We start from the raw sequence: 26689 nt of genomic DNA on the forward strand, positions 1-26689 counted from the left end.
TTACGAACATGATGTCATCGATCATGGATCATGGATCATCCTTGAAGTCAGCACTTGTAAATCTCACGCATGTATACCAAAGGATCAAAGGGAAATTATAAAAGCGTTGACTGCCTTTTGAACTACTCAGTTATATTCCCCAAGCAGAGATATTACATATCCCCCACTGAAATAAAGGTCTTCTAAACATAACTGAGTCCGGTATCAGAACATCGTCCAAACTTCTCCAATAATGAGTGCAGTCCAAGTACAAAATAGATCCCTTTCCCAGTCCTTGGCGTCCTCAACCGCCTTTCTTACATATGACTTAGGTTGTCTCTCCGGCCGAATATCGCGCTGCACGACTCTCCCTCTTGGAGAAAGAGAAGGAAGCCACGCGTGCCCTTGACGCCCTTGCTGCTGAGCGACGTCAGCTTCCGATTGTGGAAGTAACTAAGTCGTATAGCTTCAGTATTATCTGCCCAAAGGACGGGCAGAGGCATGATATCGGCCTTTCCGACCTCTTCTTCGGTCGCCGCCAGCTGATTATCTATCATTTTATGTTCGACCCTTCTTGGGAAGCGGGCTGTTCTGGTTGCACCCTCATGGGTGACTCATTTCCTCCGCTGGAGCACCTTCATTCGCGCTCCACCAGTGTCGTAGCGGTGTCTCGCGCCCCGATTGAGAAGATTGAGAAGTACAAGAAGCGCATGGGCTGGACCTTCCCCTGGGTTTCGTCCTACGGTAGTGATTTTAATTACGACATGCATACCACGCAGGATGAGGCCATCCGCCCAGTTGAGTACAACTACAAGGCTAAGGACGAACTTCCTGACTTCCTCACCAAGGGGGAACAGCCAGGAAGCAGTGTGTTCTACAGGGGCGACGGCAAAATCGGTGAAGTGGGAAAGATCTACCATACATATTCAACGTACGCACGTGGTGGGGAGCATTTGATTAATACATTTGGTTGGTTGGACATGACACCTCTGGGAAGGCAGGATGGAGAGAGTGGACACCCTGGTCTTGGGTTTCTTCGCAAGGATGAATACTCTCAGGAGGAACTAAAAGGTCTTCACTAAGTATGTTCAGCGCCTCAGGGGGAATCTGGCAGATTCTGAGGGGACTTGTGGAGTGAAAAGTACGGTGGCATTGGCCTAGCCTTCTTATGATCGTGAAGTTACGTTGTCCCTTGTGAATGAGATATTTCTACCAGAGAAAGGGAACTTAGAGGGCTTGAGTAGACCAGTGCCCTCTTTACCTTCCATATTTTTGAAATCTATTAAAAATAATAAAGTTATTGTAATAAAATAATGCGAGAGGACTCAAAATAATTCTAAAGGGATGATGAATACCGAATTAGAAAATGACGGCTCTTGTCAATTCTGTCCTGCAATGCAAAAGAAGTCGCCTATGGAAACCAACTCAGATAGAAGCAATGTGGTTCCACCTTCCAAGTCCTAACACTCTCACACCTCGCCTAGGATTGAAATGTGGTCGATTGTGGATCTTGAATGATACATTTTCACACAGACAAAACCAAGCATCGGCATTGTTTGTCTATGATGGTGAGATCTAGGTGTCGTACCGCTATCGAACCTAACGCTTGAGGTGTGGTGAAGTGACAGAAACGGCGTGGGTTTGAGTCCTTACATTGCCCGATATCGGGAACTTGGGTGTGGCCGTGGATGGCACAACCACCAGGCACCGTTTTTCAAAAACCTAGGGCAACTCTTACTATATGGTGACGGGTCGGGGTACATGAAACAACCAGCCAACCACGGGAATCTGCACTTCAAGGCCGCGGAAAAGATGGGAGTGCTAAGAATAAAACTGACCTCCAATCATCTTGCCCAAAAGGGAAAAGAGTACGAGGTACGAAAGTACCCGCAGCATACCATGGTCGATACCCCTAATTGATTCCTTGTTTCTCCATACACATACGAAGGATTTTATTTATCGCCATGGACTTAGTAAATGTCTGCCTGGATTAAGCAAAACACCTGTCCGGCTGATTTCAATTGTTTTTTATTCTTTGCTTGCAATGGATTTGATTCATCGCAGACTCCTCCGCCTTCTGCAAGATTCATATGGAGGATAAGTACACTGGGAATGAATAGGCGTGGACTATCATCTTGCTGACATAGATGTCATATCACTGGGACAAGTGCTGCTGTGTCTGAGATGAAATCTTATCGCCTGGAATCGCTAGACAAATGCTTGTCTCTCCTAACATAGGTCACTACCAGGTTAGGTAAAGGATACGAAAGCGAGTCGTCACCATCGCAATCCTCTCACTTGAAGCTATGGAGATGGATATGCACGCACAGTACTCGGTGGAGGTAATAACGATGGAGCTTTACTTGGGGTTACTTGTCCAAAAAACATTTATATTTCAGCGCTCTTCTCCCTGTTGGCGGAGGAATGGAATCCATTCTTCGACAATATATTCTTTGAACTGCAGCATTTCATTTCACTCACGATGCTGTTTACCTTCTACTATTACGAGCCATCTGCACCTGCAGCAGTGATCTTTCTCGTTCTTTTCGGTTTGAGCACCATTCTTCATTTCCACCAACTCATTCAGACGCGGACATGGTTTATGATCCCTTTCCTGATTGGAGGCATCCGTAGGTCCCCAAATCCATTACGAATTCGGAACTTAATCTGATTCTCGTTAGTCGAGACCATCGGATATGCAGGCCGATTGCTGTCACACAACGAATTCCCTAATTTCACCAAAGGTCCATACGTTATCCAAAGCGCTCTAATTCTTATCGCCCCAGCGTTTTTTGCCGCCAGTATCTACATGACACTGGGCCGTATCATTGCCATGCTCCAGGCCGAACAATATTCAATCGTGAGGCTGCACTGGCTGACCAAGATCTTTGTGGCGGGTGACGTGCTGTCCTTTCTCATGCAAGCATCAGGTATGTTGCTCTGATTCAAACAATGTAGCTGGTTCTAACATCCCTTAGGCGCCGGTATTATGGTGAAAGACTCTACCGATCCCAACACAGGTGAACGCATCATCATCGGCGGTCTCTTCGTGCAGATCATAATGTTCACTTTGTTTGTCATCACCGCCGCCGTCTTCGAAATCCGCATGGCTAGGGGCCCTCTATGTCCGTCGTCGGAGGTCTCGGGGGTCTGGCGCCCACATATGGTTGCCCTATATGTAACCAGCACGATGATCTTGGTTCGCTCGATCATTCGTGTAGTGGAATATCTGGATGGCTATGATGGATACCTCATGAGACATGAGGTCTTCTTATACGTTTTCGACGCCCTGTTGATGTTTCTGCCCATGGTGATCCTGAACGGAGTCCATCCTAGTGAGATAAACTGCTTATTAGGACGGGGCGACAAGTATATCCGCAGATTCATCAAGACGCACAAGTCCGTGGATCGTCCATTGGTGGAGATGCAGAACCCCATCGATGTATGACTCCAGTCTCCTTTGGATGATAATGTTTAGTCCTTTCTTTTTTGAGACATTGGTTGATGCTGGGATATATGGTTGTTTCACAGTGTTTTCTTAGATTGGCCTTCTCCGGCGCTTCCTTGGGTCTCTGTTAACCGCTAGGGTTGCTAAAATGCTCATTGTCCAGTTGATATGCTCCTTCTGGGTGAAATTTCTGATCCATTCGGATGACCACCGTTGGCTTACGCGGGAGGAAGCCGAAAAGCCAGCCCACATCAAGTATATAAGTGTCAGATAGTGATGTGATTCAATCCAACTCGAGCTGAGAATAGACCCTGATCTCTTCCAGCCCCAGATCTCGATCGACCGCTACATGCATTTCTCGCGTGAAACTAGTTGTTCTCGCGGCCCTGGTACGTCCGATATGCCCCTCGCATCGTTGCTGGTTGGAACCTCGATAGAGATTTTATCCGAGTTAAAAACCGAACTCTAGATAGCCAGTATAATTCCCTCAATATTGGTTAGTCTTTTCTCAATGGGGCATCCATCTTGTATGCACGATTTTCACGTCACTATCTTGAGCTTCAACATCCACTTTTACAAGCCTTGAAGATTAGCTGCTCCAGACAAAAGAAAAAATAAAATAAAAATAAAACAGAGGGTCTTATTTTAATGTTAGCTGTCTGTAATAATAAATATCCCAGCATCCGTAGCTACAGAATGAATCACACTTGAAACCAGACGTTTTTCTGTTTGACCTGTTTATAAATATATAGTAGGAAACAATGACCATTAGCGACATGATGGGGCTTTCGAAGAAGGGCAATCTACAATAGCACCAGATTGCTAATATCTTCTACTCCTTCATGTCTCTAGTCGTTACTTGTGGCCTTTACCGGTATTGATGGTAAGAACCCTCCTTCCTGCGACAAGACCAACCTTGTTTCGGCGCGATATGTTCGACGCACAGATTATGACTGCACGGGGATTTACCCGTCCCCAATGGTGCGGATGCAGCAGATGTTCAAAAACGCTGTCCGCGTCTTGCAGTTCAGGCAATGGTTGACGCCATCCAGGGTTATCGTTCAGAAGGGCAACTAATGGAACGCATTCAGCCTATTCATCTCAAAGCTCCAAAAGGCTTCCAACAAAATGATACCCTTAACTCGGAAGTTCACTCCCGTCCCATGACCTGCCACGGTGAAGGTGCCCACGATTACGGCTCCCGACCGAAGTCTAGATGAGAGAAACGATAGTCCACTAGACGTCTATCCTGCCCTCTATCCAACAGAGGAAAGGATCAAGCTCTGTGGGGACGCCAAGCACTATTTTGCCATGGCTTGTGGCGCTGATCTGTATGACGAAGGTCTGCTCTATGGCATTGCGGATTCTGGAAATGACATTCTACTTGGTGACTATTGCGAAGCCGCGTCGGATGAAACCATTGTCCTCCGCAACGAAGAGGGGAGGCGTGGTGGCTTTCTTAAGGATGTGTAACCTAGCACGGATGATCATCGATTGGCAATTTGACAACTTTTTATCCTCTACTATCCAATTCCGAGTCCCGGGAATATATTGAGACCATGCCCGACAGCAACTTCCCCATAGGTTCTACGGTAGCGACACGACTGCACCGTCATATTAATATTGCCATCTATGTTGGTGTTGCAGCAGCATCACTCGCCATGGGGGAAGAACTCACAGGAAAAAGTACATGGAGTTGTCCGCGGTGGTCAGCCTGATTGATGACCTGGTTGATTTTTGCAGTGGCACCATGAGACGGCAAAGAGAAACATGTCCTGAGAGCTGTGCTTGGTTCCGCCTGTAGTTATTTGAACCAAGTCATGGTATGCGTTCTCAAAGACCCTCACCGAATGGTCTGCTCTGGACGCCTATCTGCCATCGTCTTGAAAGTCATTTCGCAACTGACCATCATGGTGTCTTACTATAAGCTCTTGTAGTTGGTGCGAAGTCCGGGAGAGCAAAGACCTTCCACGATGCGAATACTCTTCCATGGCCGAGGCGTACAAGTGTCAGATAAAGCAGATATACCATTATTATGTGCAAATTATAACAGCGCTACTTTTTGTGGTCTAGTGGTATATCTGACAAGACGTTGCTCGATGCACTTCGTCCCTATGGATCCCTAGGGCAGGACGGACCTCATGTCCGGAAGTCGCGAGCTGAGGTGGACATTATGTATTATTAGGCGCGGAAATCGCCCGCTACACATCTGGCTTAGCTTGCAAACGTGACGCAGACTCTACTGGATCCGCAACACTTTGCGAAAGATCGGCGATATGGCTCATTGTACATCTGATTGGCATATCGAAGATGCTAAATACTGTCCTTAAGGCACTGTATTAGCCGAAGCGACTTGGGGCTGGAGGTAACGTTGTTTGAGCGAGATAGTAGCGAGAATTATGGAATGGCTGTACATAACATATCCCTCCTTTCTTCTTAGTCGGACTTTCTCCCTGTGGCTCATCTGTGTACCAAAGGCAACATAGCTTCTTTGTAATCAGTGAGCAAGAATATAAACATTTCTTGGTACAGAATGCCCCTATGTACCTACGGCGCCAGTTTCCGATACGTTAGATACAGTTTTGTTGGGTGGTCCATTACTGGGACCTAGAGTGCTATACTAAGTGCCGTTATATTATAGCTAGCCAACATTACAAGATACGTACATGATTCCCCTAGAACCAACCTTCTCTATATTCCTCAACTAGATCTTGCTCGTTAAGTCCAAGGGCTCTTGCACAGGCTGTGAGGCTTTCGTTCTGCCTCTGAATATATAGTTCGTCCAGATTAAAGACATGGTCCCCTAAAGCACTTTCGAAGCCTTGAAGATCGGAAGTGGAGCGGCCTGCGGAAGTCTCTCGCACGCTAGACGAGGGAGTCTGGAGATTCGACTGGAAAATTCCTGCAGCTGAGAAGGGTAGGAAGTCCTCATATGTGATGGGAATTGCCTCAATCAGGCCGCCCGCAATAAGCTTTTCCAGGACCGCTGTTCCCGGATCCTCTTTGTTGATATCAAATGTGTCGATTCTCTTACCAGTCAGCCGGTATTCAAAATATACAAGGCCCTGTCTTCGAAGCTCTGTCCAGCTATCTGGATACTCCTCGAAGGCCTCTCTCATTATCTTATCGGTCGTCGGAGGATCTGCCGCTATAGAATTGGCCATTTGCATGGCTTTGTCGAGAAGCATGTCATATAAGTGACGTCCTTTTACCGTTGCTGCCGCTCCCCGCTCTTCTATCTCCCCAAACCGCGCCTGGTGAGAGCCTTGCGACAATTCACTTGCTGCATCTTTACCACTGTCAACGTTGTGACTGGTATGCATGTCCGTCAATGGAAACAATATCTTCTCCTCTAACGCAAGAAAACTAGTTTGTCGCAGCAGAATTGGACATATTCTAGCCGGAGGACCCTCGATGCGGCTCTTGACAGCCATGCCCTCTTGCACCATTGCGGCCTGTGCTTCGTCAATATCCAGGGTTCGCGGCGTGAGATGGTTGATGTGGGCGCTTCGGAAGCAGGCGATATCCGCGAGTATGGGGTGTTCAGATTTGAGCAGCTGATATTGAGGAAGACTTGCCGCTGCAATCCCTTGCCAGCTAAATGTTCGTAATGCTGCTGGGATAAACGCCTCGGCCTGATCTTCGGTGAGCCGATTACCTTGTCTTTCACCCAGATCGAGCAGCTCCATTAACCGGTCACTAAATATAGATCGACTCTTTAAAAGCTTCAAGGCAATGTCCTTGGCTGCATCCGACTGCAATAGCTCCGGCCGAAGGAGGGTCGTAAACACCCGAAATGGGTTTCGCTGCAGCGACTCGCGTTCGATTGGCCGGAAGCAGGTTGCATGCATGGGCAGCCCTGCGACTGCAAGATCGTAATATCCAACCGGGTACATGCCAATGAGAGCAAAGATCCGACGGACGGTTTGGAGTTCTAGAGAAGTGCCTAGCCGAATAGCCCCGTGGCGCTCGAGCGTCAGTCGCTGCGCCTCCTCCATCGACGGTACTTTGCTTTGGTTGACGTTTTGGACGATTCGCACCAGGTGACCATACAAAGGTACTTCCGCCTTATACATGGTGGACATGGCCAATGCGAATGTCGTCCGTAAGAGGACGGGGTCTTCGAAGGAGCTACTATTCTCCTTCGGATGGCCGGCCACTGTGGCATTCAGTGCGGTCGTTGATGATGCCATGATTGACACTTGTATTGACAATGAGATAGAAGCCTTATAAACTTATGTTTAGAACGAAAATTAAACAGCCAACCGCCATTTGCTGTGGAGTGTATGCTGTTCATACCGGCTCAACCGATCACCGCCGTCCTTCTTCGGGAACCTTCCGAGCCTCCACAAATCACTCAACCCCGCAGATAATGTTCGTATTGATGGGGCCAAAATATGGACGGCCTTTGGCGGAAGAGGCCGAGACCCGTTCGTGCGGCCGATACTAAGCGGATGTTTGGAGGGAACGGCAGTTGCTGTGGTCAGGACTTTGGAAGCATCATGCGGAGAAAAGGTCTATACTATGACCTGTCATGCATTGATGCCGGAGGCATCATCTTGAAATAGTTAAACGGAGATACATAATTTCATTGTGTGGGATGTTGTAACATTGAGCGAATCTTAGATGTTATACAAGAGTGACGAACGGAATAAGACTGTTGACAGAATCTCAACGTCATGACGACTTCAAGTCGACCAAACTGAACACCATCAATCCTTTTTTGAGACTTCCAGCTAACAAGATAATATCTAATATCCTCTTCTTATATCTGCTCCATCGTCAGTCGATATCCACACCTCTGGTATGTCACATGGTCAACGCATAGCAATGGCTTCAAACAAGCAGCCTCATCGAATCTTCTACATAGTAGAGATACTGGAGGAAATCCTCCTCCAGACCGAGATACGCACCTTATTGATATCTGCGACGACAGTATGCCATTTCTGGCGCAATGTGATTCAAGGGTCCTCCGATCTCCAGGCCACCCTCTTTTTCAAGCCATCGAAGAAACGCAGGAGACGCAACCAGAATCCATTTATCCAGACAGATCTATGGCCTGACGTCTTTTTAAGGCGTCATAGCATGTCACCCAACCGGCCTTCCCATGATGAGATAGATATGTACCCTATCATGGACCCGAACAAAGAAAATGCATACCTGAGGAACGAAGCAAGCTGGAGACGCATGCTACTTTACCAACCACCTACCCCATATATAGCAGTTCTCAGGTGCCATTACAGCACAAGTGGCATGCTCCCACTTGAAGTTCGCTACTATTTTCTATGTGAGACTACAGAGTTTCTTTGCTTGGAGCATCTACACAACAGTGTTGAAAATGGCAAACTCCTGCCGTGTAAGAATCCTCTTGTATTTGAGGACCAAATGGAATATCTCATTCCTAGTAAACATGCCGCTGAACACCAAACTGACATTGAAACCTTCCAATCCCTGCTTAAATGCGATGCCATGATTTTTGGCTCCATGGGCATTTTATGTTCTTTGTGTGATAACTCCCCTGCAGGTGACATTGATGGCTGGCCGGATAACGATGAAAGACAAGATTATCTTGTTTGAAGTTATGACTTACCAGGTTGACCGCACTACATAGGAGGCATTCAGCTTTGGCACAAGATTCTAACAGTGATTAGTGTGGATTTTGTTTGTGAAGAGGAGTTCGCGAAGAGAACGGATTTCATAAAGTGGTATGCCATAGTACTACATCCAGTAATTTAGTGGATTCGCTAGGCACCGTGAAGTGATTATATAGGGAGTTTTGCTGTATATTATCTCAAGCATTCACAAAAATGGGGTAGGGAGAAATGACGGCATGATTCAGTAAGTACTACAGGGCTAGCTTACATTTATACACACTGCCAGCATTTTTTCCTCTTCCTTCCCCTTAACTTATGCCCTATTCCAAATTTATCGAATAAAGGGGGAGCAGATGCTTGAGCGTAATATCCACTCTCTGTATCATACAAGTCAAGGTCATTCCTAGATAAAGCATACTGAATTTCGGTTCGAAATCTGTTAAACATAGCGACGTCCAGCCACTTTAATATGAATTACTAGAAAGTGGAGCACAAATTATTTTATTGGCCTTTTACCAAGCGGAAGGCAGACTACCTAGTATTGAAAAGTGAAGATGTAACTTTGGGAGGGAGGCTCGGATTCTAGCGTATATAGGTGAGATGTACCCATCTTTTCCCAGCAAATATCCCAATTTCTAACTGTTCATTAACAATGGTACCTCGGGCGTAGCGGTACGATATCGAGCTCCATATTAACCCTTCCAGTATTTTCTCTGATGGGTGGACATACCACTTCTACAAGCTAGATATAATCGGAAAGAGGAATCTATCACATAGGTATCAGTATGGCTAACTCTATAAAACCGTGCTAGAAGCTGCGCAGACTTCCTAACTGTCTCTTGACAGTAGTCAGACAAAATCTACCCGTCATAAATGGCACTGGCACTGATGAATATTAACACAAATAAGCCTCCAGGACTATGCATGTCTCATCAAGCGCTGAAAAAACTAGCAGCATAACTCTACACCTGTTGTCAGTCTTTTTAGTGTCTTTCATCAAGCCGCAGAACTTGAGGAACGAGAAAAGAAGGTATCCAGACATAGCTACAAGTGGCAATAAACCCAGCACATCAACGGATATCTGATCCTCACCGATGAGTTTATTATAGAACGGAGAGAATGAAATACAATGCCGGGTATACGGCGACATCGTCAAGGCCATGAATACAGAGGGCATCCACCAATTGAATAACTCAGCCAAGCAGGGCCACAACCGCCTTAGGGTGCGTCAATCGAAAGCCATGCTTCCTTTTATATTGTCAGCTGATTCCACTGGACAAAAAAAAGTACCCGGTAAATACTAGGCAAATTAATGTACGACATAGAGTCTGTATTGTTTTTTGTGACAGGACAGTGCTGTTTTCATATCGAGAATACCTATCTTCCAAGAATGAATCATACAAAATCGGTGCCATCACACATCCGAGCTATCCCAAACTTTCGGCCTCATCACAACCCAGAGTAGAACCAACAAGTAAAATATATACGTCTGACACAAGGAATTCAACTGCTGGCCGGCGCAATTGTGGATCTCCGACCGTGATCCACACGGCAACAGACAAGCAGCCACTCGCGGAAGGAGCCGAAGACGAAAGCCTGACAATGCGGGGAAGCTCCTCTGTAGACGTAGGGCATCAAAACCTCTTGAATAGTCATACAGCCCTTCCCATCCACACATCCATCATGCCTCCTCGCGTATTAGATCGAAAACCACGCGTGGTCTCTCTAGGCACTCCCAGATACGTCGGCGACGACTATCTCGCCGAGTTTATCAAATCCTTCGACTTCTCCGTACTGGAGGCGTATGATCGCGAAAGCACGAAGCGGCTCCTCCCCGCGAGCATCGAGAAAGATGGACCGATTGATGCATTCATTATCCGCATGGGAACGCCGCCGTATGAACCCTTCGATGCAGACCTCCTATCCTCTCTAGCTCCCGACTGCAAGATCATCGCCTCCGCTAGTTCTGGATACAACGAGTTTGATGTAAGGTGGATGGCGTCGCAGGGGATCTGGTTCTGCAACACTGTGAACGCTGTGGCGGAGGCCACAGCAGACATGGCCCTGTTTATGATCCTGGCGGTGTTGAGAAACAGCAGCAATGCTGAGAAGAGCGCCCGGTCCGGATCATGGAGATCTGCACCGGGATTGGTGCCGGGGAGGGATCCCTCGGGATTGACACTGGGGATTGTTGGGCTCGGTGCTATAGGAAAGGTGGGTTCAGAGACTAGTTGTAATTCTGGTGATGATATGCTGACAATGTACTAGTACGTGGCCAAAAAAGCTGCCGTGTTGAATCTCAAAATCATATATCACAATCGCAATCCAATTCCTGCAACGGAGGAGGCAAAATATGGAGCAACATATTGCTCGTCGTTGCACGAGCTGCTCGCTGCATCGGACATCGTCTCCATCCACTGTCCCTTGAACGCGAATACCACTGGTTTGATCGGTACCGCTGAGTTTAGTATGATGAAGGACGGCACATTCCTGGTTAACACAGCTCGAGGTGCAGTCGTCGATGAGAAGAGTCTGATTGAGGCACTGGAGTCGGGGAAAGTTACTCGTGCTGGACTGGATGCTTTTGACAATGAACCCTCAATCAATCCGTACTTTCAGACCAGTGATAAGGTCATCATCCAACCGCATCTTGGAGGGTTGACAGACGTGGCGTTTCAAAGAGCGGAACGGGAGTGTTTTGAGAATATCAAGGCATTGTTCGAGAGAGGAGAACCAAATTCGCCTGTTCTGAATATTAAGAAATAGACTGGAAGATCAGTGAGAGATGCTCCAGCCGAACAAGGTAGAAGGTTCTATCATCTGGGATATAGATATGAATATTGAGAACTAAGATTTTGCCATTGATATTCTTCCATTGAAAGCCATGCTAGGATCCTCCAGATCTACAAGTCAATAGACCTACCTATGGGGAAGCCTCGTAAATTTATTCGAATCAGCCCGCAGGAATAAAATCGGAAGTACAGGCTTCGTAGCAATGAGGAGGTGTAGGTAATGCAATGAGTGGGGAGAGAACAGTGATCAGGAAAATATATATACCAGATAATTATGAGGACGGCTCATATAACTCTTAAGGGGAGGTGATTAGATAAAATCACTTAACTAAATATAATTTTATATTTCTAGCACAAGCTGATATAGATTTACGCAGGATAATCTTGGTGATATACAGAAAAACATTAACTACCTAACTTTTTAATACCAAATACGGCCGTTTCATGCAGATATATTCTTTTCTCATTCACTGAACCACTCACCTTCAGTCAACTAGCATGTTTCTAAGGTGCAGCATTAATCTGTGGAACTGTATCCAAAGAACACTGAACGAGGACACCCCGGAGTCCATAGAGATGGACAATATGACCAAATACAATGAGTACATGGAAGATCTGGTGGCTTGCTCCCTGTTCTCGGTTATCAGCTAATCTATAAACATACAAAATAAACCAAAAATGCAGCAGAACATACCAAAAGATCAAACCGATGAGACCAGAATTTCTCTGGAAACCGAGACACATACACAGCGGTGCCAACTGCATACGAGGTAAGCGTCACAGACAAGCTTTCCAACGGAAACCTCTTCAGACCGTATGCCCCCTCGAAAGCGGCAACATGTAATATTGGAGCAACCCCACTTGTTGCTAGAAGAGTAAAGACGGTAGCCCTACAGGGCTGGTCAGTGCCAATGGCAGAATAAATATCACCATGCATACCTCAAGTGTCCGGAATGGACTCCGTCCATCCGAGGATCCAGAATAACCCAGAAGACGATTGCAGCACAGAACGCAGTTAAGGATATATATGCAGCTTGAAGGAATGCCGAGTGGTACAGTCCAAAATAGGTGACTGACATGCAAGTTGTTGAGATTGTTATGATGATACCCAGGTAGTCTAACTTTAAAAAAGCAGCTGCAACTTGTTGGGAACGCGCATTGGTAGCATGAAAGGCGGCCTAGACATATTTCATGAAATTGTGCTTTGAACTAAAGATTGACAAACTCACGGAGAATATGAGACATCCAGCTGATCCAGCCATGTACATTTGAATGGCCAAGATATCAGAAAAGGCGACGTCGAGAGGAACGTAAGAAATCCAGTATTCCGCCATGACAAGTAGAGCCATAAAATACAACCCCGGGAGAAGATGTGACCATGTGTTGATGAACTCGTTATGCAGGTAGAACAACGACCAGAAGCAGTCTTCGAAACTGCCCAGCTGAGGCCGATATCCATGCACAATGTAGGGATCCCATTGCATCCATTCTGGGACCTGAGATATATGGAATATCTGATCCTTTGACGGTGGAGATGGTCTTTGGGGGGTTGGCTTGTTTTGCCCCAAAGAAACTGGTCTGAGTAGAAAGGATATGCCCAGACGGAAAGACTCTATTGCCATGGTAGATTGAATAACACCACCGGGACATGTAAAGCGTAGAAAATTACTTTACTTCACCAAGAGCATTGCTGTGCTCCTTAAAATGGCTTCAATCATAAATTATATTCCGCCTTAGTAATCCACCCCTACTTCAATGATGATGGTGTGGGGCGGGCAACCAAAAGGCGTCGTCAATTGCCTGAAACAGGTCTCTACTGAGGATACAGTGAACCATACGCAGATGAGAATATCCTACGTCATGGACCAGAAAATAGTTAACTGGATTCTACGCTGTAGCAACATGAAGTCCAATTGGTAGTTCGCCACACTCGTATTAAACTGGAAATGGTCCTGTTTGCAATCATCCCAAGCATATCTGTACCGCAGGATGGCAGTCGGATCGGACTTCAATATTGAGCGCGAAGACCGACGGGTTTGGAGTTATCTTCCAACCTGGACTGTGGTACGGATGACTGGATGGACCAGCTACATGATCATTTGGCTACGTGATCCTTCTCAGAACACACTTGTATCAAGATCGATCGCGGATGAATCCATCGAGATTGTGTACGGGTCAGGTATTGTCATCGACGTTGCAGACAGAACGATACGATACGATGCTGGACGATACGCCGTCTGCCCTAGGTACCTGCCTTGTACATAGTACCATCGGATGAGGAATGAACCGGATTGAGCGAACTTTATTATCAAGTATTCAATACTTTCTAAATTGCCTCTATGATGGGCGGTGCATCTGTGGCCACTACAAACATATTCGCACCGGAAACCTCGATCTGTGTTGATCGACTTCTTATCCTGCCATGCGATGCTCTATAATGTCTCTTATTCTCCCTCGTCACGCAAGTACGGAGTTGTATAACCATGGCTCCCATCTTCAGGATTGCTGTTATTCAACTCTACGTCAAGGTAAGCATTGTATGTAGCCGGCTGCGTGCCTAATTCAGCCAGTCAGCAGTCAAGGAACTCCCATCTAACCACCACAGCCCCTCCGCCCGGCAGAGAACTTTGCTAAAGCTGTCAAATTCATCCGCGATGCTGCCGCACAGGAATGTAATTTGGCAGTCTTACCAGAATGCCATCTGACGAACTGCCCCATGGACGACCCTCGATTTGTCCCCCTATGTACTGACTGGGAGACATATCTGCATAAATATCAAGCCCTCGCGAAGGAATGCAACATCTGTATCGTACCCGGTTCAATTGTCCAAACAATCCCAGACACGGCACCTCACTCCGACAGACCGAAGCTGGAGAATGTAACCTACTTCATCTCCAACACCGGCCAGATCCTGGGTTCGTATACGAAAAAGAATCTCTGGGGTCCCATGGAGAGCAAACTTATTCGATCTTCGGGAAATGCACCTCATAGAGTGATCCAGACCCCACTGGGCCCGGTGGGCTTGCTACTCTGTTGGGATCTGGCCTTCCCTGAAGCATGTCGCGAGCTTGTCTATCAGGGTGCAAAAATCATTATTATGCCGATATTCCTCACACGACACCATTTATCAGATGCAGGCCATCGATGGAACCCTTCAGGCATATGCGCCTTTGTAGACAATATTCTTGCGGCGCGCGCATGTGAGAACACCTGTGCCATGGTATGTGCCAATGCTGGGGGTCCTTCACAGCATTACTTCGGTCACTCGCAGATTACGCTCCCGTATGTCGGGCCTATGGCGCGTCTGGGGACGTCTACGGAGGGCATTATGGTAGCAGACTTGGATATGGCCATTCTGGATGATGCAGAGGCGAATATTAACGTGCGGGCGGACTTGACTCGGGAGGACTGGCATTACAGCTACAGTCGTCGGGATGGACAGATTCAGCCGGGGGCGAAATTGTAATTATATAGAATCATATTTATCAGTATGTAATATAGTCGCACGGATCTTTTTCAATTTTTTTTTTTTTTTTTTTTTTTTTTATGAAGATTCAAATAGATACCAGTTACCGAAAGGGATAGTAAAAAAGAGCTTCTCGAACATATGTGTCTATAGTGTTAACCTTCAATGGCTATACAAAGCTTGTTTTACGGAGGTACTATTCTTTGGCTCCCAGTGTTTTATTAGACCAATACTTTTATATCGGCACCTATTTAGTACAATCTAATAATGATATCCGCACATTCGAAGAATTCATTCCAATAACTTATGTCAGTACTGCACTCCCCGAAAAAAGGTCTCAATCTTCGCAATTCTTTCCTTGAAACCTCGCCCGCATGGGACAGATATCGCGCCCCGGATCCTGATCTCCAGGGGGAAACGGCCGTTGGATGGTGTAGCCAACGTGATGAGACATTCGGTCAATCATGGCGTTCGACTCAGGCGAATAATGCTGCTACCATCAGAAACTAACGCACCATGTTATCCAGTGCACAACCTACCGCTATTTCCCGTCGTTCATAACCCTTTGGGATGTCCTCATCAAGATAGAACATCCTCACATCCTCCACTGACAAGGTCGTCCGACCATGTTTCCCGAATTTACCCAACACACCAACCATATTCGTATACTGGGCGCTAGTATCATCAGCGAGATGAAGGTATAGCAAAAGTGGATCAACTTACCAGGTGCAAATCGCCCCTTGGTTACCGAAGACAAAGGATGGATTCTCAGCTTTGCTCTGGTTATGTCTTAAATGGTGATGTTCGGCAAGATCTTCAAGCGAAAGAGTCAGTCCGTCTTTTGAGAAGGAGAGAAGCGATTCGAACAATGTCATGTTAATATTGATGTTATCGCCAACGGCACGATCATTCCGTGTAGGTGCTGCCGGGCAGTTAACGACGTATTGCATCAGGTCGTCCTGAAGGTTTATATCAACCGTATGTAGCGTTGCATGGAAATTGGTATACTTACGTTGAAATCGTCTAGGTTGATCGTTTCCGGCCAGCCGTGCATGGCGAATGTGGGCGCTAGGACGAGCATGATCTGCTTGTGTTAGTCAATGCTCCGTAGACAGCGCAGGGTGGTCCACATTATCGTCTCCAAAGTTCCACACGCGGCGTACGGCATCAGCCAACTCGGCGTATGTGATGTTGCGCCCGCTGCGGTTAATGTACCCTCTGTTCGCTAGGGCGTTGATGGCCGGACAGGACGACCGTCGGTACTCGCCGTTCTTGGATCCATTGTAGTATCGTCGATAGTAGTTGATTTTTTCGTCGATATAGAATGGCTTCTTCGCGGGGAGAATATGTGTAGGTGTAGGAATGAACGGCTCGTTTATGCCAAAGCCCCTGTTCGGATCGTCTTGTGGAAGCACCTGCTGGTGGCGATTGGCAGCAAAGTCCCAATTAATCCAGGCGCTAGATCGGAGTATGACATCTAGGAGAATTCCAAGATACAGACCGAGATTCATCTTGTTCTAATGAGAAAAAATATCAGTTGTATGGTCAGCATGATATGAATGTTGTCCGAATTCATATAGTAATCGAAAACGGATGGCATGCTTCTAGCTCAGGTATAGGATCAGCTCCGCGATTATTGCCCTAAGTAGTAACCACCACTACGATTTCACTGTGCGTGAACCATGGACGAGCCTCTACATTGCATACTATACATACCGTCCTCAATGTGTATCCATGTATTACATGTAAGTTGTCCGCGATTCCGTACCCATTTGTGCGAGGATGCTCTATGGAGACATAGGACCCAGGGACACCTGTCACTGGCTGGCTAATCTTGAACTGTTTCCAAATGCGATCTAAGGGAATATTGTGAATGTTATTCCCGCTTACACCCCACAGTATTGGAGCGGACAGACTGGAGATTTGGCCCTGATGTATCAGACCAGACGTACACTAATCCAAGCCATACCGTTCCAGCAGGATCAGGCTACAGGTCTCGGAAACTAGGAAGGGGGCATATAAAGATTTGAACGTAGGGAGGCACCATAGACCATGACAGTATGCGAACGAGACAGAGGACCAGAGTTTGAAGAACAACAGATAAAACTAGCTGGGGCTGATAAAATCGGATTCTCACATCTGGTAGCATACCCTTCTTTTGCAATGAAGCTATCACGCAGTTATAATACCCGGCTTATAGGTCTACTCGTTCTATGTACGCCAGGTATTGCACTGCCTATCATCTCGCAAGTTGTCTTGTCAACCTCTGTCCCTTTACCTGGGGAAGGCTTCGCCCAGTACAATCTTCCCATGTTTGACCATAGCCCTTTGGAACGACAGAGAGAGATCAGCCTTGCACGCGAGGGCTATCTCTATGGACCGCCTCTCCTGGGGAATACGTCTTTCTTTCCAACAGGAGTACTGGGAGACGCCATGGTGGCTCGCGACAGAGCACAATGGTTCCGAGACGTAGAATATGTGACCAGGAAAGTATATCCCGAGATGAAGAAGGCGGCTACTGCTTTGGCAAAAGTATGCAAGTATTTCTCCTTCCTAGATAACACAGAGTAAGGCTCATCGTTCGCACATCGCAGGCGGGTGGTCTACAAGACCTATCCAGTTACAGAAACATTTATGATGGTCAATGGCGCGCGACAATCCCAGATGGCGTGGTTCCGGGCATGCTGACGAACTGGACGCAAGACTTGTTGTTCTCGATGGAAAGATTGTCCATCAATCCATATGTCGTGCGCCGTCTACATCCACAACACGATGCTCTACCCTACCCCGTAGAAGACCAGGTAGTACGTCATTTAGCAGCCGGACACACACTAGCTGATCTCCACGAAGACGGCCGGCTGTTTGTCGGTGACCATTCCTATCAAGCGAGATATCCCAGGACTCCTGGACGCTGGGCCGCAGCATGTACAGGGTACTTCTTTATCCACCCATACTCGGGGGAATTTCTACCTCTCGCGATTAAGACCAACATGGGCCGTGATTTGACATACACTCCGCTAGATGACGAGAACGACTGGTTGTTTGCCAAGGTGGCATTCAGCATGAACGACCTCTTCCATTCGCAGCTCTATCACCTAGCCGCCACCCACGACGTGGCTGAGCCGGTGCACCAAGCGGCCCTGCGCACGATGAGCTCTAGACACCCAGTGCGAGGGTTCCTGGACCGCGGTGAGTTCAGTTACTCCATTTCCAAGTTTCTGGCTAACCTGCTTAGTGATGTATCAGGCATATGCAGTACGCCCCGTTGGAGATGAGTTCCTCTTCAATGACGGAGGGCTCTATGACAGCTCATTTGCGTTGCCCAACTTCTCCGGCAAGAAGTTTGCTACGGAGGCGTACTGGGCTCACGCCGGCCATTTCCGCGCCGCCGGATTTTACCGTGATCTAGCGGATAGAGGCCTGGTCGGTTGCACATACGGACCTGCCTTGACGTCATTCCCATTCTACTCGACCGTAAGCCCAATGGTGGACACGATAGAGGATTTTGTGCGGGAATTCGTGGCATATTACTATCCCTCCGATGAGCTCATGGGCCAGGACAATGAGTTACAGAGCTGGATCAGGGAAGCTAACCAGCATGCGGAAGTTATTGACTTCTTCCCACCGCCGCTGGTCGACAGTGAGGCACTGACCTCCATCCTCTCGCACATCGCCTTCCTATCCGGCATCGCCCACCATGCTCTCAATGGTCCAACTGTTGGCGAAGCATCTGCGATTCTCCCATTACATCCATCGTCCTTCAACCGTCCCCTCCCAGAAGAGAAAGGGATTGCATCCCTTCTACCGTACCTGCATAATGAAACAGAATCCATAAAACAAGCCTCCCTAGTGGTCCGCTTCAATCGTCCACTGCTGGAGGAACAGAAGGGAAACCTTCCGCAGATGTTTTCGGGAATTCAGTTCCTCTCCCAAACGGACACTTCGGTAAAGCGCTCTGAGAAGCGATTCCGGGACCGCATGCTGGCCATAAGTGATGAGATCCGCGCCATGGAGTTTGACGAGAAGGGACTGTCGCAGGGGATGCCGTTTATCTGGAGGTCGATTGATCCTCGCAAGGTTCCGTTTTATCTGTGTGTGTAAAGTTCAAGTGTCCTTGCAGCGTAACGTGAATAGACTGACAATTCGCCCGGGCCACGGTAGAGAGAAGATATGGTATCGTAGAATTTCCAACCGGTACTTTTAACGGGCGCACTACCAGCATAAGCAGTATCTGTGTGGCGGTGATGCTCCATCCAGTTAGAATGGCCTGGTGTGACCTCGGTCAGCGATTCGCAAACCGCCCGGACTAATGCCGAATGGCTTGACGCTAGTGATCGTATATGACTGCTAAATAGAAATGGGCGCGGTCAATTCCACCAGTAGAATTTGCGCAAGGAGAGCTACGAGGCAGTGGAGGCTGATGTATTTCGCGATATGTTTGGACACAGCGCCCATCCTGGTTCAGAGCAACACCAGGCGCTAACCGGGACGTGGCCTTTCTCGGCCCAGTGCCAGCAGCCCTTACAAAGATGCTCGAACCGATCTTGTAAATCTGACAAGCTGACAAATGTCCTTGGCAGCAGGGATGAATGCGAGTTCTTTTAATGCACGGGTTGGGGGCCGTTCTGCGGAGGATAAGTCGTGTTTTGCGCCTTTCTCCCTCGGTCTCGGAGGTTTTCTGTGACCATGGCTTCCACGTCCCCCAAGGATGGCGCCATGGCTGAAGTATCGCCTACCACTCCGCTACCTCCTTCCAATGGCGGAATAGCAACTTGGATGGGGGTCTTTGCGGCCTTCCTACTGTTTTTCACAACCTGGGGATATAGCACTGCGTATGGCGCCTTCCAGCAGTACTATCAGATAGGTCCCTTGAGTAGCAGTTCGGCGTCGCAGCTGTCATGGGTTGGGACTGTCAATGCCTTCTTGCTCATCTCCACGGGGGTGGTTGCCGGTCCCTTGTTCGATCGAGGGTTTCTGATCCATCTGATGACCGCCGGATGTTTCCTTACGACGTTGGGACTCATGATGCTGAGCCTATCAAGTACCTACTACCAGGTTTTGCTGTCCCAGGGACTCTGCTGCGGCATTGGCAGTGGGCTGATCTACGTGCCAGCCCTATCCCTCGTGTCGAGGAGCTTCTCTACGCGGAGAGCAATCGCCTTGGGAATGGTCACCTGCGGTGCCAGTATAGGTATTCTCTTCCCTCGACCTGTTGGACAGAAGACAAACACGACAACTGACACAACTAGGCGGGGTGCTTTTCCCCATCATCTTCATTAGGTTACAGCCTCGCATCGGTTTCCCATGGACAGTCCGAGTGATGGGATTCATCCAGCTTGGATGTTCCTGCATCGCTGTACCTATCCTCATGGCCACCTCCAAGCCGAAACGGACGTCTCCTCGCCATCTCATCCACTGGCACGCGTTGAAGGAATGGAGTTTCAACGCATACGGTGTTGCCAATTTCCTCATATTCATGGGCTACTTCGTGCCTCTGTTTTACGTGCCGGTGTTCGCATCACAGGTCCTGCACACCTCGACCGAGATGGGTTTCTATCTGCTTTCAGTGCTGAACGCCGGTTCCGCCGTTGGGCGCTTAGGGTCGGCCGCGGTCACGAAGCGGCTCGGAGCCGGTCAAGTCCTCATCGTCAGTGTGGTGGCTTCATCAGCGCTACTGTTCGGATGGATTAGCATCACCACATTGGCTTCCTTCGTCGTCTTCTGCGTCCTGTTTGGCATCTTCTCCGGCGTGCTGATCTCTGTGAACCCGCTCGTCATGGCCCATCCTGTGGTGTCGCCCACCCCTGCCATGCTGGGCACGCGCATGGGCATGCAGTGGTTTGTCGGGAGTTTGGGAGTGCTGATTGGGGCACCCATCGCCGGTGTCATCGAGACTCGCAGTCCTGGGAATGGGTACCTAGGGCTACAAGTCTTCAGCGGCGCTGCCATGACGGGCGGGGCAGTGTTCCTGCTTGGCCCGCTTCTTGCAGTCTGGGGGTATGATCGCAGGCTGACAGAGACTGTATAGACTTTGGTGACGTGGAAGGCATGATGAAATCAGGGATAAGCAAGGCGTATTCTAGAGTCCATCTGGAATAGTCGATGGATATTTTCATACAATGTTTCGTATTCTACGGTATCCCGTATGTCATGTATGGTACTGTCCGTAATACTGTACCATATGTAAGCGCTGTATTCATCTTGATCTGATGCAGGATCATGGCATGAACCTAATGCAACTAAGGAAAGTTACAATCTCGCGAAGAACTCCTGATAACATGATAGCACGGGCTTGTGGTGGCGAGCGCCGTATGAGGATCATTCGTGTTACCAATATAATCCAGAGACAGGCAACCTACGAACGGTAAAATTCATGGCACAGGGGGCGTTATGATGGAGATCTGTATTTGTCCATGGAATATCCTGTTTGATAGCGTCAAAACAGGGCTATGGATCCGCAGATCCTAGATATATCATTCCGAGACGTTGCACTCCAGAGTCACAAAGGCCTTTTAGAGGTTCTAGATCGAATATACGGTAGCGTGTTTGATACTTTACGTTTAGTAGGAGACTTTCATATTGCGACTGGAGTTACTAGATGCAATTATCAGACTAGTAGATGCGCGAGAATCAAAAGAAATCATAAGCTCATTGGAAAGTGATGTCTACGGATGTGAGAAGAATGGAAGGAGCAACGTGCATTCGATAAGAAAGAGATATGTGGAGGATCACATGATAGTCCTTGTAGAGTGGATAGCATAACGAAGTAACGAGCAAGTATCTCTCTATCATACACCTCACCTGTCTCTACAGACTCCTGCATAGAAGTCCAACAACATGGACAACGTGAACCCTCTTAAGATACATCTCCCTGCGACACTTTTAACGGTTGTGAGCAAACCCTCGACTCTAGTGGGCCTCGCCTGGGCTTTTCTGATCTTACAGCTGCTTCTATTTGCAGCCCGATACTCGAAGACCAGCCATGAATGAGGGCGTTCTCTGTAGGAAGCCTGAAATAGTACACCTTTGGCCCTACTCCCTAGCTCCATGAAAATCTAACATATATCCAGCCAGGGCTGAAGCCGGTGACGAAAACCAATCCCAGCGATTTTTAAACGGTATACACGCACGCTATTGATTATTTCTGCGACTTGAAAATACCACCGATATGACTATGGATACATTGGGCTCATTTGCTACGTTATTTTATATTGAGACACAAAACCATTCGAGTACTAAAAACCCGGGATCTTAGTGAGCTGCAATAGTGTAACACCATGGAAACCGGGAGAATTTGTCTCTACATTATGTAAACTGGTCGGTACATGAGTTCCAAATAAGACGAAACACGAAGAGGGACGATATAAGCCAAACGGACATTTGCGAAGATTCTACCTTCTAAATCTAAATTCTGTTCCCCAAAGCTGAAGATACTCCAGGAGAAACAAGAAATACTGTCAGCGGATGCATAGTTTCACATACAAGTACGGTGAAATGAAAGCATATTAGGAACCACATAAGTCTGTCATTTCTCTCTTCATTAGTAGTTGGAATCAATCGATCAATTCGGTGAAGGCTGTCCGCGACCAGAATCCGTGTTTCCTCGTCTCCGCAATCATCGAGCCACACAGTAGGCTTCGTTTTGTTATTTTACTTTGTTAGCAGCATTACTCTGCATTCACATCTGTACAACAGAACCCAACGAAAAGTGATGACCCAGGGACCTCCTCTGAGCATCGGAATCGTCGGAGCCTGCCGGCATTGCCGGGCTCGCAGCGGGTATTGCGCTGCGCAGGAAAGGCCACCATGTAGTGGTCAGTACTATACTATTGGATCCAGACTCAAATCTGACAATGTTAGATCCTGGAGAAATCAATGTTCGCTCGCGAGACCGGTGCAGTGATCCATATGCCTCCAAACTGTACAGCGTTGCTACAATGAGTGGATATCAACCTGAAGACCTATGGGGGAACACTTCTCCGTCAGGTATTCATGAACATCCAAGTCCCAACGTGTAACCCCTATAAATGAAATGATTGGATCATACGGGCAATTTAAGATGGTTTCAAAACTATACCGGAATCCACCACTTATGGCAGGCAGCGAGTCCATCGACATGAACACCTAGTAACCAACTAACTGGACAGGAATGGTATCTGACCCATCGAGTCGATCTGCATAACTATCTAAAACATCCACCTAAGCTGCAACTCTCCATTTGCAATACACGATTTCAAGTATCTATATCACATGCGCGTGTCCGTTGGTAACGCTAGAGGACGGACGAATCTTCAAATGCGATCTTCCCCTGGGAGCGAATGGAATACACATATTTCCTCTGTCGAGAAATGCCAAATCAGAATCTAACATTTCAGAGTCCATACTTCGGAACCATGTTGCACCAGGATCCTCTCCCCCGAGCCTGTGGGTAAATCCGCCATCCGCTGGCTTCTTTCGATAGATGGGTTGATAAAAATTGAGGCCAAGGAAGAGATTGTCCGTGACCCGGGTGTCTTCATCGAATGGGCATCTACCGATTGACTTCTTGCGGCGTATCCCTGCTCTAACAATCAGGCCATCAACCTCTACGGGTTCCTCCCTACAGCGGATGCAGGCGAACGTGGCGACGGTGTGCATTTCTAATTCGCCTGCACAGATTGATCTAACAAAAGATAGGATGGCAAGCTATGGGGAACAAACAGCATTAGTGCGTAGATTCTATATCTTTTCACAAGAAGTCAGGACAAGAGAATGCTGGAGACGGCCTCAAAGTGCGGGACATGTAAGAAATGGATTCACTCCCGACGTGGATTAACGGTTGATCGGCGTTACTAGGCGATGCGGCACATGCCTATTAACCAACTGGGTCAGTATGTCATATTGAAATGTATGCCATTACTGACAGACTTAGACATGGGTCAAGGAGGGGGCACGGCCATTGAGGACGCAGTGTCCCTGGCAGTTCTGTTGCCGTTGGGGAGACAGACAGAGGATATACCAGGTCGACTGGCGCTGTATGAGCAGGCTCGACGAGAGCGGATAGAGATGATCCTGAAATCCACCCGATTCAACTATCTAGATGAGGGGGATGTTTCGGCTCCAGACTTACCGGTAAGCGCACTAGACAGTATCTGGAATTACAGACTAACAGGAGAATAGCTTAGATAGCCAGAGTATTGGGAATGTGCTTTGCACATAATGAGGTGAAGAGCTCCATTGCTTTGCTTCAGCCACAGATTGTAGCGGTATAGACATGACGGGCATAGCTATATAGAGATGGGTGACTGAGGTACTTCTGTATGTGGTTCAAGGCGAAGACAATAGGACAATGTGTAGTGACTGGCAGGAAATATCAGTCTACAGATATGCGAGTAAAGATTAGCTATAACCAGCGAATATAGTACCTTCCTAACAATGTGGCAGCTGCCACAAGGCTGCCGATAGTAATAATCGCGTGAAAAAGTAGATTTAATCGCCCTGCTATGGCAGGTCAGTGAAGAATGCTGCATCCAAACATAGACTGCATTTCTTCCTGAAAGAGAAAAGACAAATTCTATCACGTGGTGGGCCCGCTAAAGATAGAACCGAAAGCAGACCAGCCAGGAATTGACTCGGCCAGTGTAGCGCCAACCGACTACAGTCGATCAGGGGCAAAGAGTATTCCCATTACGAAGAAACAGGACTTCATTATTATGTACAGTCGAATGGAAGCGCAGGACCCGGAAGGAAACAGAATTCTGGTATCTAGCCGAGGCAAACACCTGAATCTAATCTCTTATAGCAATCGTCCATCCTCCGAGTAGCCGACACTTCGCATCTATATTAAAGGATCCAAGAACTGAGACTGGTATCTTGCACGTGTGAAATGGTTCGAAATCCTATCCGCCGTTCGCCTATCCCGTACACACCGCTGGTATGAAGAATCGATCAAATGCTTATGCGCCGCCGACAAGAACGTTGTTAACGGGAATGTGGACTGTCGTCGTGTTAGCCAACAGCAGGGATTGCCACGGAGCCGGTATCGTACTCAGCTTAACGATGTAACCGATGAAACCCATGACCAGGAAGCCGGTGCCGACAGCCTGGCTGATCTTGATAAATTCGCGCTTGTCGGCTGGATTGATGCGTGTTAGACTGGACGAGAAGAGACGAGACTTGCATCCTTGGCTATTGCACTCACGCTTCTGGCTGCGGTTGATGAACATCATGCCATCCTTAAGGAAATCCCGAGGAATGTTGAGGAGTTCTTGCACTTGGTCGGACATGGTGGTAGTGAGTGTAGTGGAATTGGAAAGGTAGAGCAAGAATAGGGGACGTGATAGGCGATGGGAGACTGGACTCGACTGACCGAAGGAACGACGAGGATAAATTGAACCAACGTGACGCCAGCTGTTCTCTCGGCGGATCGGCGGAGTGTTGTTCCGCCGCCACTGTGGCTAGTACGGACTGGATCTATGCGGGGATTAGTCATGTTGCGGCTGAAGATCAACATCCAGCGGAAGACGACACGGACTTAAGATTCGGTTTTGAAACAGCTCTGTCGGCGTATCCCAAACATTAGCTAGGGATACGTTGGGACCTAGTGGCGATACTAGAATCTCATGAGGAAAACCATCCAATGTAGGTGGAATCCAGATGGCATCGGGATCACTGAAGATCTTGTTCAATCTTAAATTCTGCGTGCCATTGGTCAATGGCAGTCCCTAGCTAGAGGTTCCTCAGGCAGTCAACTCTGAGCATCAGTCAACCATGTCGATCGGATCGATCAGCTTTCAAGATAGCTGCCGGTGATATCGAACTTCTGTTTTTCTCCTACTTAAGCAAGCGTATTATATGCAAATCCATAATCAAATTTAGTCTACTTGACAATGCCCTCCCCTCTCAGAATCCAAATCCCTTGCCCTCGCTGGCAGCGCAATCGGAACTGTCCTCCTGGGCTTTGGAGCCAACGCTATTATTCGTCCAACAACGCGCTCTCCTTCTTTGAATTCAACCCACCGGCCTTGTCCACCGACAAAAACTTTGTCGACAGTCTGATGGACGCCTATGGCGTTCGCGATATCTCCATGGGACTGGCGGTCTTCTTCACCGCGTACTTCGGCACCCGAAAGGCCAAGGGCTCTGGTTGCTGGTAGCTGGGTAGTACTTGTAGATGGCGTTATCTGCTGGACCCTTGGGCATGGGCAGTGGGGACACTGGAGATATGCGCCGATGGTGCTGGTGGTGGGAAGTTTGTTGCCCGGTGCTTTGGATTAGAATGTGAAGGAGGATGTTCTTGTCGGTTAACTATAAACGGGTGAGTAACTGGTATTCTTGATTAACATTGGGCTAAAATCTGACGGAAATAGTGAACTTACACTTCTGGTCATGGCGGATGTTGACTTGTCCTGAGAATGGACGGATTGTGTGG

General features: G+C 47.8%; 13 protein-coding genes across 13 annotated transcripts; 9 read left to right on the top strand and 4 right to left on the bottom strand.

Moving 5' to 3' along the window:
* Nucleotides 1-232: 232 nt before the first annotated feature.
* Nucleotides 233-1061, top strand: ATNIH1004_009546 (DUF899 domain-containing protein; the record flags this gene model as incomplete). Its single annotated transcript, XM_033574138.1, has 2 exons — nucleotides 233-247; nucleotides 312-1061. The coding sequence occupies 2 exons, from the start codon at nucleotides 233-235 to the stop codon at nucleotides 1059-1061; spliced, it is 765 nt and encodes a 254-aa protein (XP_033422156.1).
* Nucleotides 1062-2461: 1400 nt separating this feature from the next.
* ATNIH1004_009547 (RTA1 domain-containing protein) lies at nucleotides 2462-4900 on the top strand (the record flags this gene model as incomplete). Its single annotated transcript, XM_033574139.1, has 6 exons — nucleotides 2462-2609; nucleotides 2661-2909; nucleotides 2958-3421; nucleotides 4280-4438; nucleotides 4480-4609; nucleotides 4668-4900. The coding sequence occupies 6 exons, from the start codon at nucleotides 2462-2464 to the stop codon at nucleotides 4898-4900; spliced, it is 1383 nt and encodes a 460-aa protein (XP_033422157.1).
* A 1202-nt stretch (nucleotides 4901-6102) lies between these two features.
* On the bottom strand, nucleotides 6103-7620 carry ATNIH1004_009548 (uncharacterized protein; the record flags this gene model as incomplete). Its single annotated transcript, XM_033574140.1, has 1 exon — nucleotides 6103-7620. One exon carries the CDS (start codon nucleotides 7618-7620, stop codon nucleotides 6103-6105), a length of 1518 nt encoding a protein of 505 aa, XP_033422158.1.
* A 637-nt stretch (nucleotides 7621-8257) lies between these two features.
* Nucleotides 8258-9004, top strand: ATNIH1004_009549 (uncharacterized protein; the record flags this gene model as incomplete). The annotated part of the gene is made up of 1 exon (XM_033574141.1): nucleotides 8258-9004. One exon carries the CDS (start codon nucleotides 8258-8260, stop codon nucleotides 9002-9004), a length of 747 nt encoding a protein of 248 aa, XP_033422159.1.
* Nucleotides 9005-10704: 1700 nt separating this feature from the next.
* Nucleotides 10705-11787, top strand: ATNIH1004_009550 (D-mandelate dehydrogenase-like dehydrogenase; the record flags this gene model as incomplete). Its single annotated transcript, XM_033574142.1, has 2 exons — nucleotides 10705-11235; nucleotides 11290-11787. 2 exons carry the CDS (start codon nucleotides 10705-10707, stop codon nucleotides 11785-11787), a joined length of 1029 nt encoding a protein of 342 aa, XP_033422160.1.
* Nucleotides 11788-12317: 530 nt separating this feature from the next.
* On the bottom strand, nucleotides 12318-13435 carry ATNIH1004_009551 (hemolysin-III family protein; the record flags this gene model as incomplete). Its single annotated transcript, XM_033574143.1, has 4 exons — nucleotides 12318-12443; nucleotides 12508-12703; nucleotides 12753-12991; nucleotides 13043-13435. The coding sequence occupies 4 exons, from the start codon at nucleotides 13433-13435 to the stop codon at nucleotides 12318-12320; spliced, it is 954 nt and encodes a 317-aa protein (XP_033422161.1).
* An 861-nt stretch (nucleotides 13436-14296) lies between these two features.
* ATNIH1004_009552 (carbon-nitrogen hydrolase family protein) lies at nucleotides 14297-15279 on the top strand (the record flags this gene model as incomplete). Its single annotated transcript, XM_033574144.1, has 2 exons — nucleotides 14297-14341; nucleotides 14419-15279. The coding sequence occupies 2 exons, from the start codon at nucleotides 14297-14299 to the stop codon at nucleotides 15277-15279; spliced, it is 906 nt and encodes a 301-aa protein (XP_033422162.1).
* A 337-nt stretch (nucleotides 15280-15616) lies between these two features.
* ATNIH1004_009553 (uncharacterized protein) lies at nucleotides 15617-16790 on the bottom strand (the record flags this gene model as incomplete). The annotated part of the gene is made up of 5 exons (XM_033574145.1): nucleotides 15617-15769; nucleotides 15819-15954; nucleotides 16003-16238; nucleotides 16292-16363; nucleotides 16410-16790. The coding sequence occupies 5 exons, from the start codon at nucleotides 16788-16790 to the stop codon at nucleotides 15617-15619; spliced, it is 978 nt and encodes a 325-aa protein (XP_033422163.1).
* Nucleotides 16791-17589: 799 nt separating this feature from the next.
* Nucleotides 17590-19380, top strand: ATNIH1004_009554 (uncharacterized protein; the record flags this gene model as incomplete). The annotated part of the gene is made up of 3 exons (XM_033574146.1): nucleotides 17590-17811; nucleotides 17874-18468; nucleotides 18515-19380. 3 exons carry the CDS (start codon nucleotides 17590-17592, stop codon nucleotides 19378-19380), a joined length of 1683 nt encoding a protein of 560 aa, XP_033422164.1.
* A 585-nt stretch (nucleotides 19381-19965) lies between these two features.
* Nucleotides 19966-21307, top strand: ATNIH1004_009555 (uncharacterized protein; the record flags this gene model as incomplete). The annotated part of the gene is made up of 2 exons (XM_033574147.1): nucleotides 19966-20470; nucleotides 20529-21307. 2 exons carry the CDS (start codon nucleotides 19966-19968, stop codon nucleotides 21305-21307), a joined length of 1284 nt encoding a protein of 427 aa, XP_033422165.1.
* A 2819-nt stretch (nucleotides 21308-24126) lies between these two features.
* ATNIH1004_009556 (uncharacterized protein) lies at nucleotides 24127-24530 on the top strand (the record flags this gene model as incomplete). Its single annotated transcript, XM_033574148.1, has 3 exons — nucleotides 24127-24145; nucleotides 24191-24390; nucleotides 24444-24530. 3 exons carry the CDS (start codon nucleotides 24127-24129, stop codon nucleotides 24528-24530), a joined length of 306 nt encoding a protein of 101 aa, XP_033422166.1.
* A 684-nt stretch (nucleotides 24531-25214) lies between these two features.
* On the bottom strand, nucleotides 25215-25544 carry SSS1 (translocon subunit SSS1; the record flags this gene model as incomplete). The annotated part of the gene is made up of 3 exons (XM_033574149.1): nucleotides 25215-25255; nucleotides 25307-25393; nucleotides 25460-25544. The coding sequence occupies 3 exons, from the start codon at nucleotides 25542-25544 to the stop codon at nucleotides 25215-25217; spliced, it is 213 nt and encodes a 70-aa protein (XP_033422167.1).
* A 603-nt stretch (nucleotides 25545-26147) lies between these two features.
* Nucleotides 26148-26670, top strand: ATNIH1004_009558 (DUF4267 domain-containing protein; the record flags this gene model as incomplete). The annotated part of the gene is made up of 3 exons (XM_033574150.1): nucleotides 26148-26403; nucleotides 26467-26575; nucleotides 26628-26670. 3 exons carry the CDS (start codon nucleotides 26148-26150, stop codon nucleotides 26668-26670), a joined length of 408 nt encoding a protein of 135 aa, XP_033422168.1.
* Between the last annotated feature and the right edge of the window lie 19 nt (nucleotides 26671-26689).

The sequence above is a fragment of the Aspergillus tanneri genome, assembly GCF_003426965.1.
Source record: "Aspergillus tanneri strain NIH1004 chromosome Unknown AapTan_5_pilon_pilon_pilon, whole genome shotgun sequence".
In the NCBI taxonomy this organism is placed as follows: Eukaryota; Fungi; Ascomycota; class Eurotiomycetes; order Eurotiales; family Aspergillaceae; genus Aspergillus; species Aspergillus tanneri.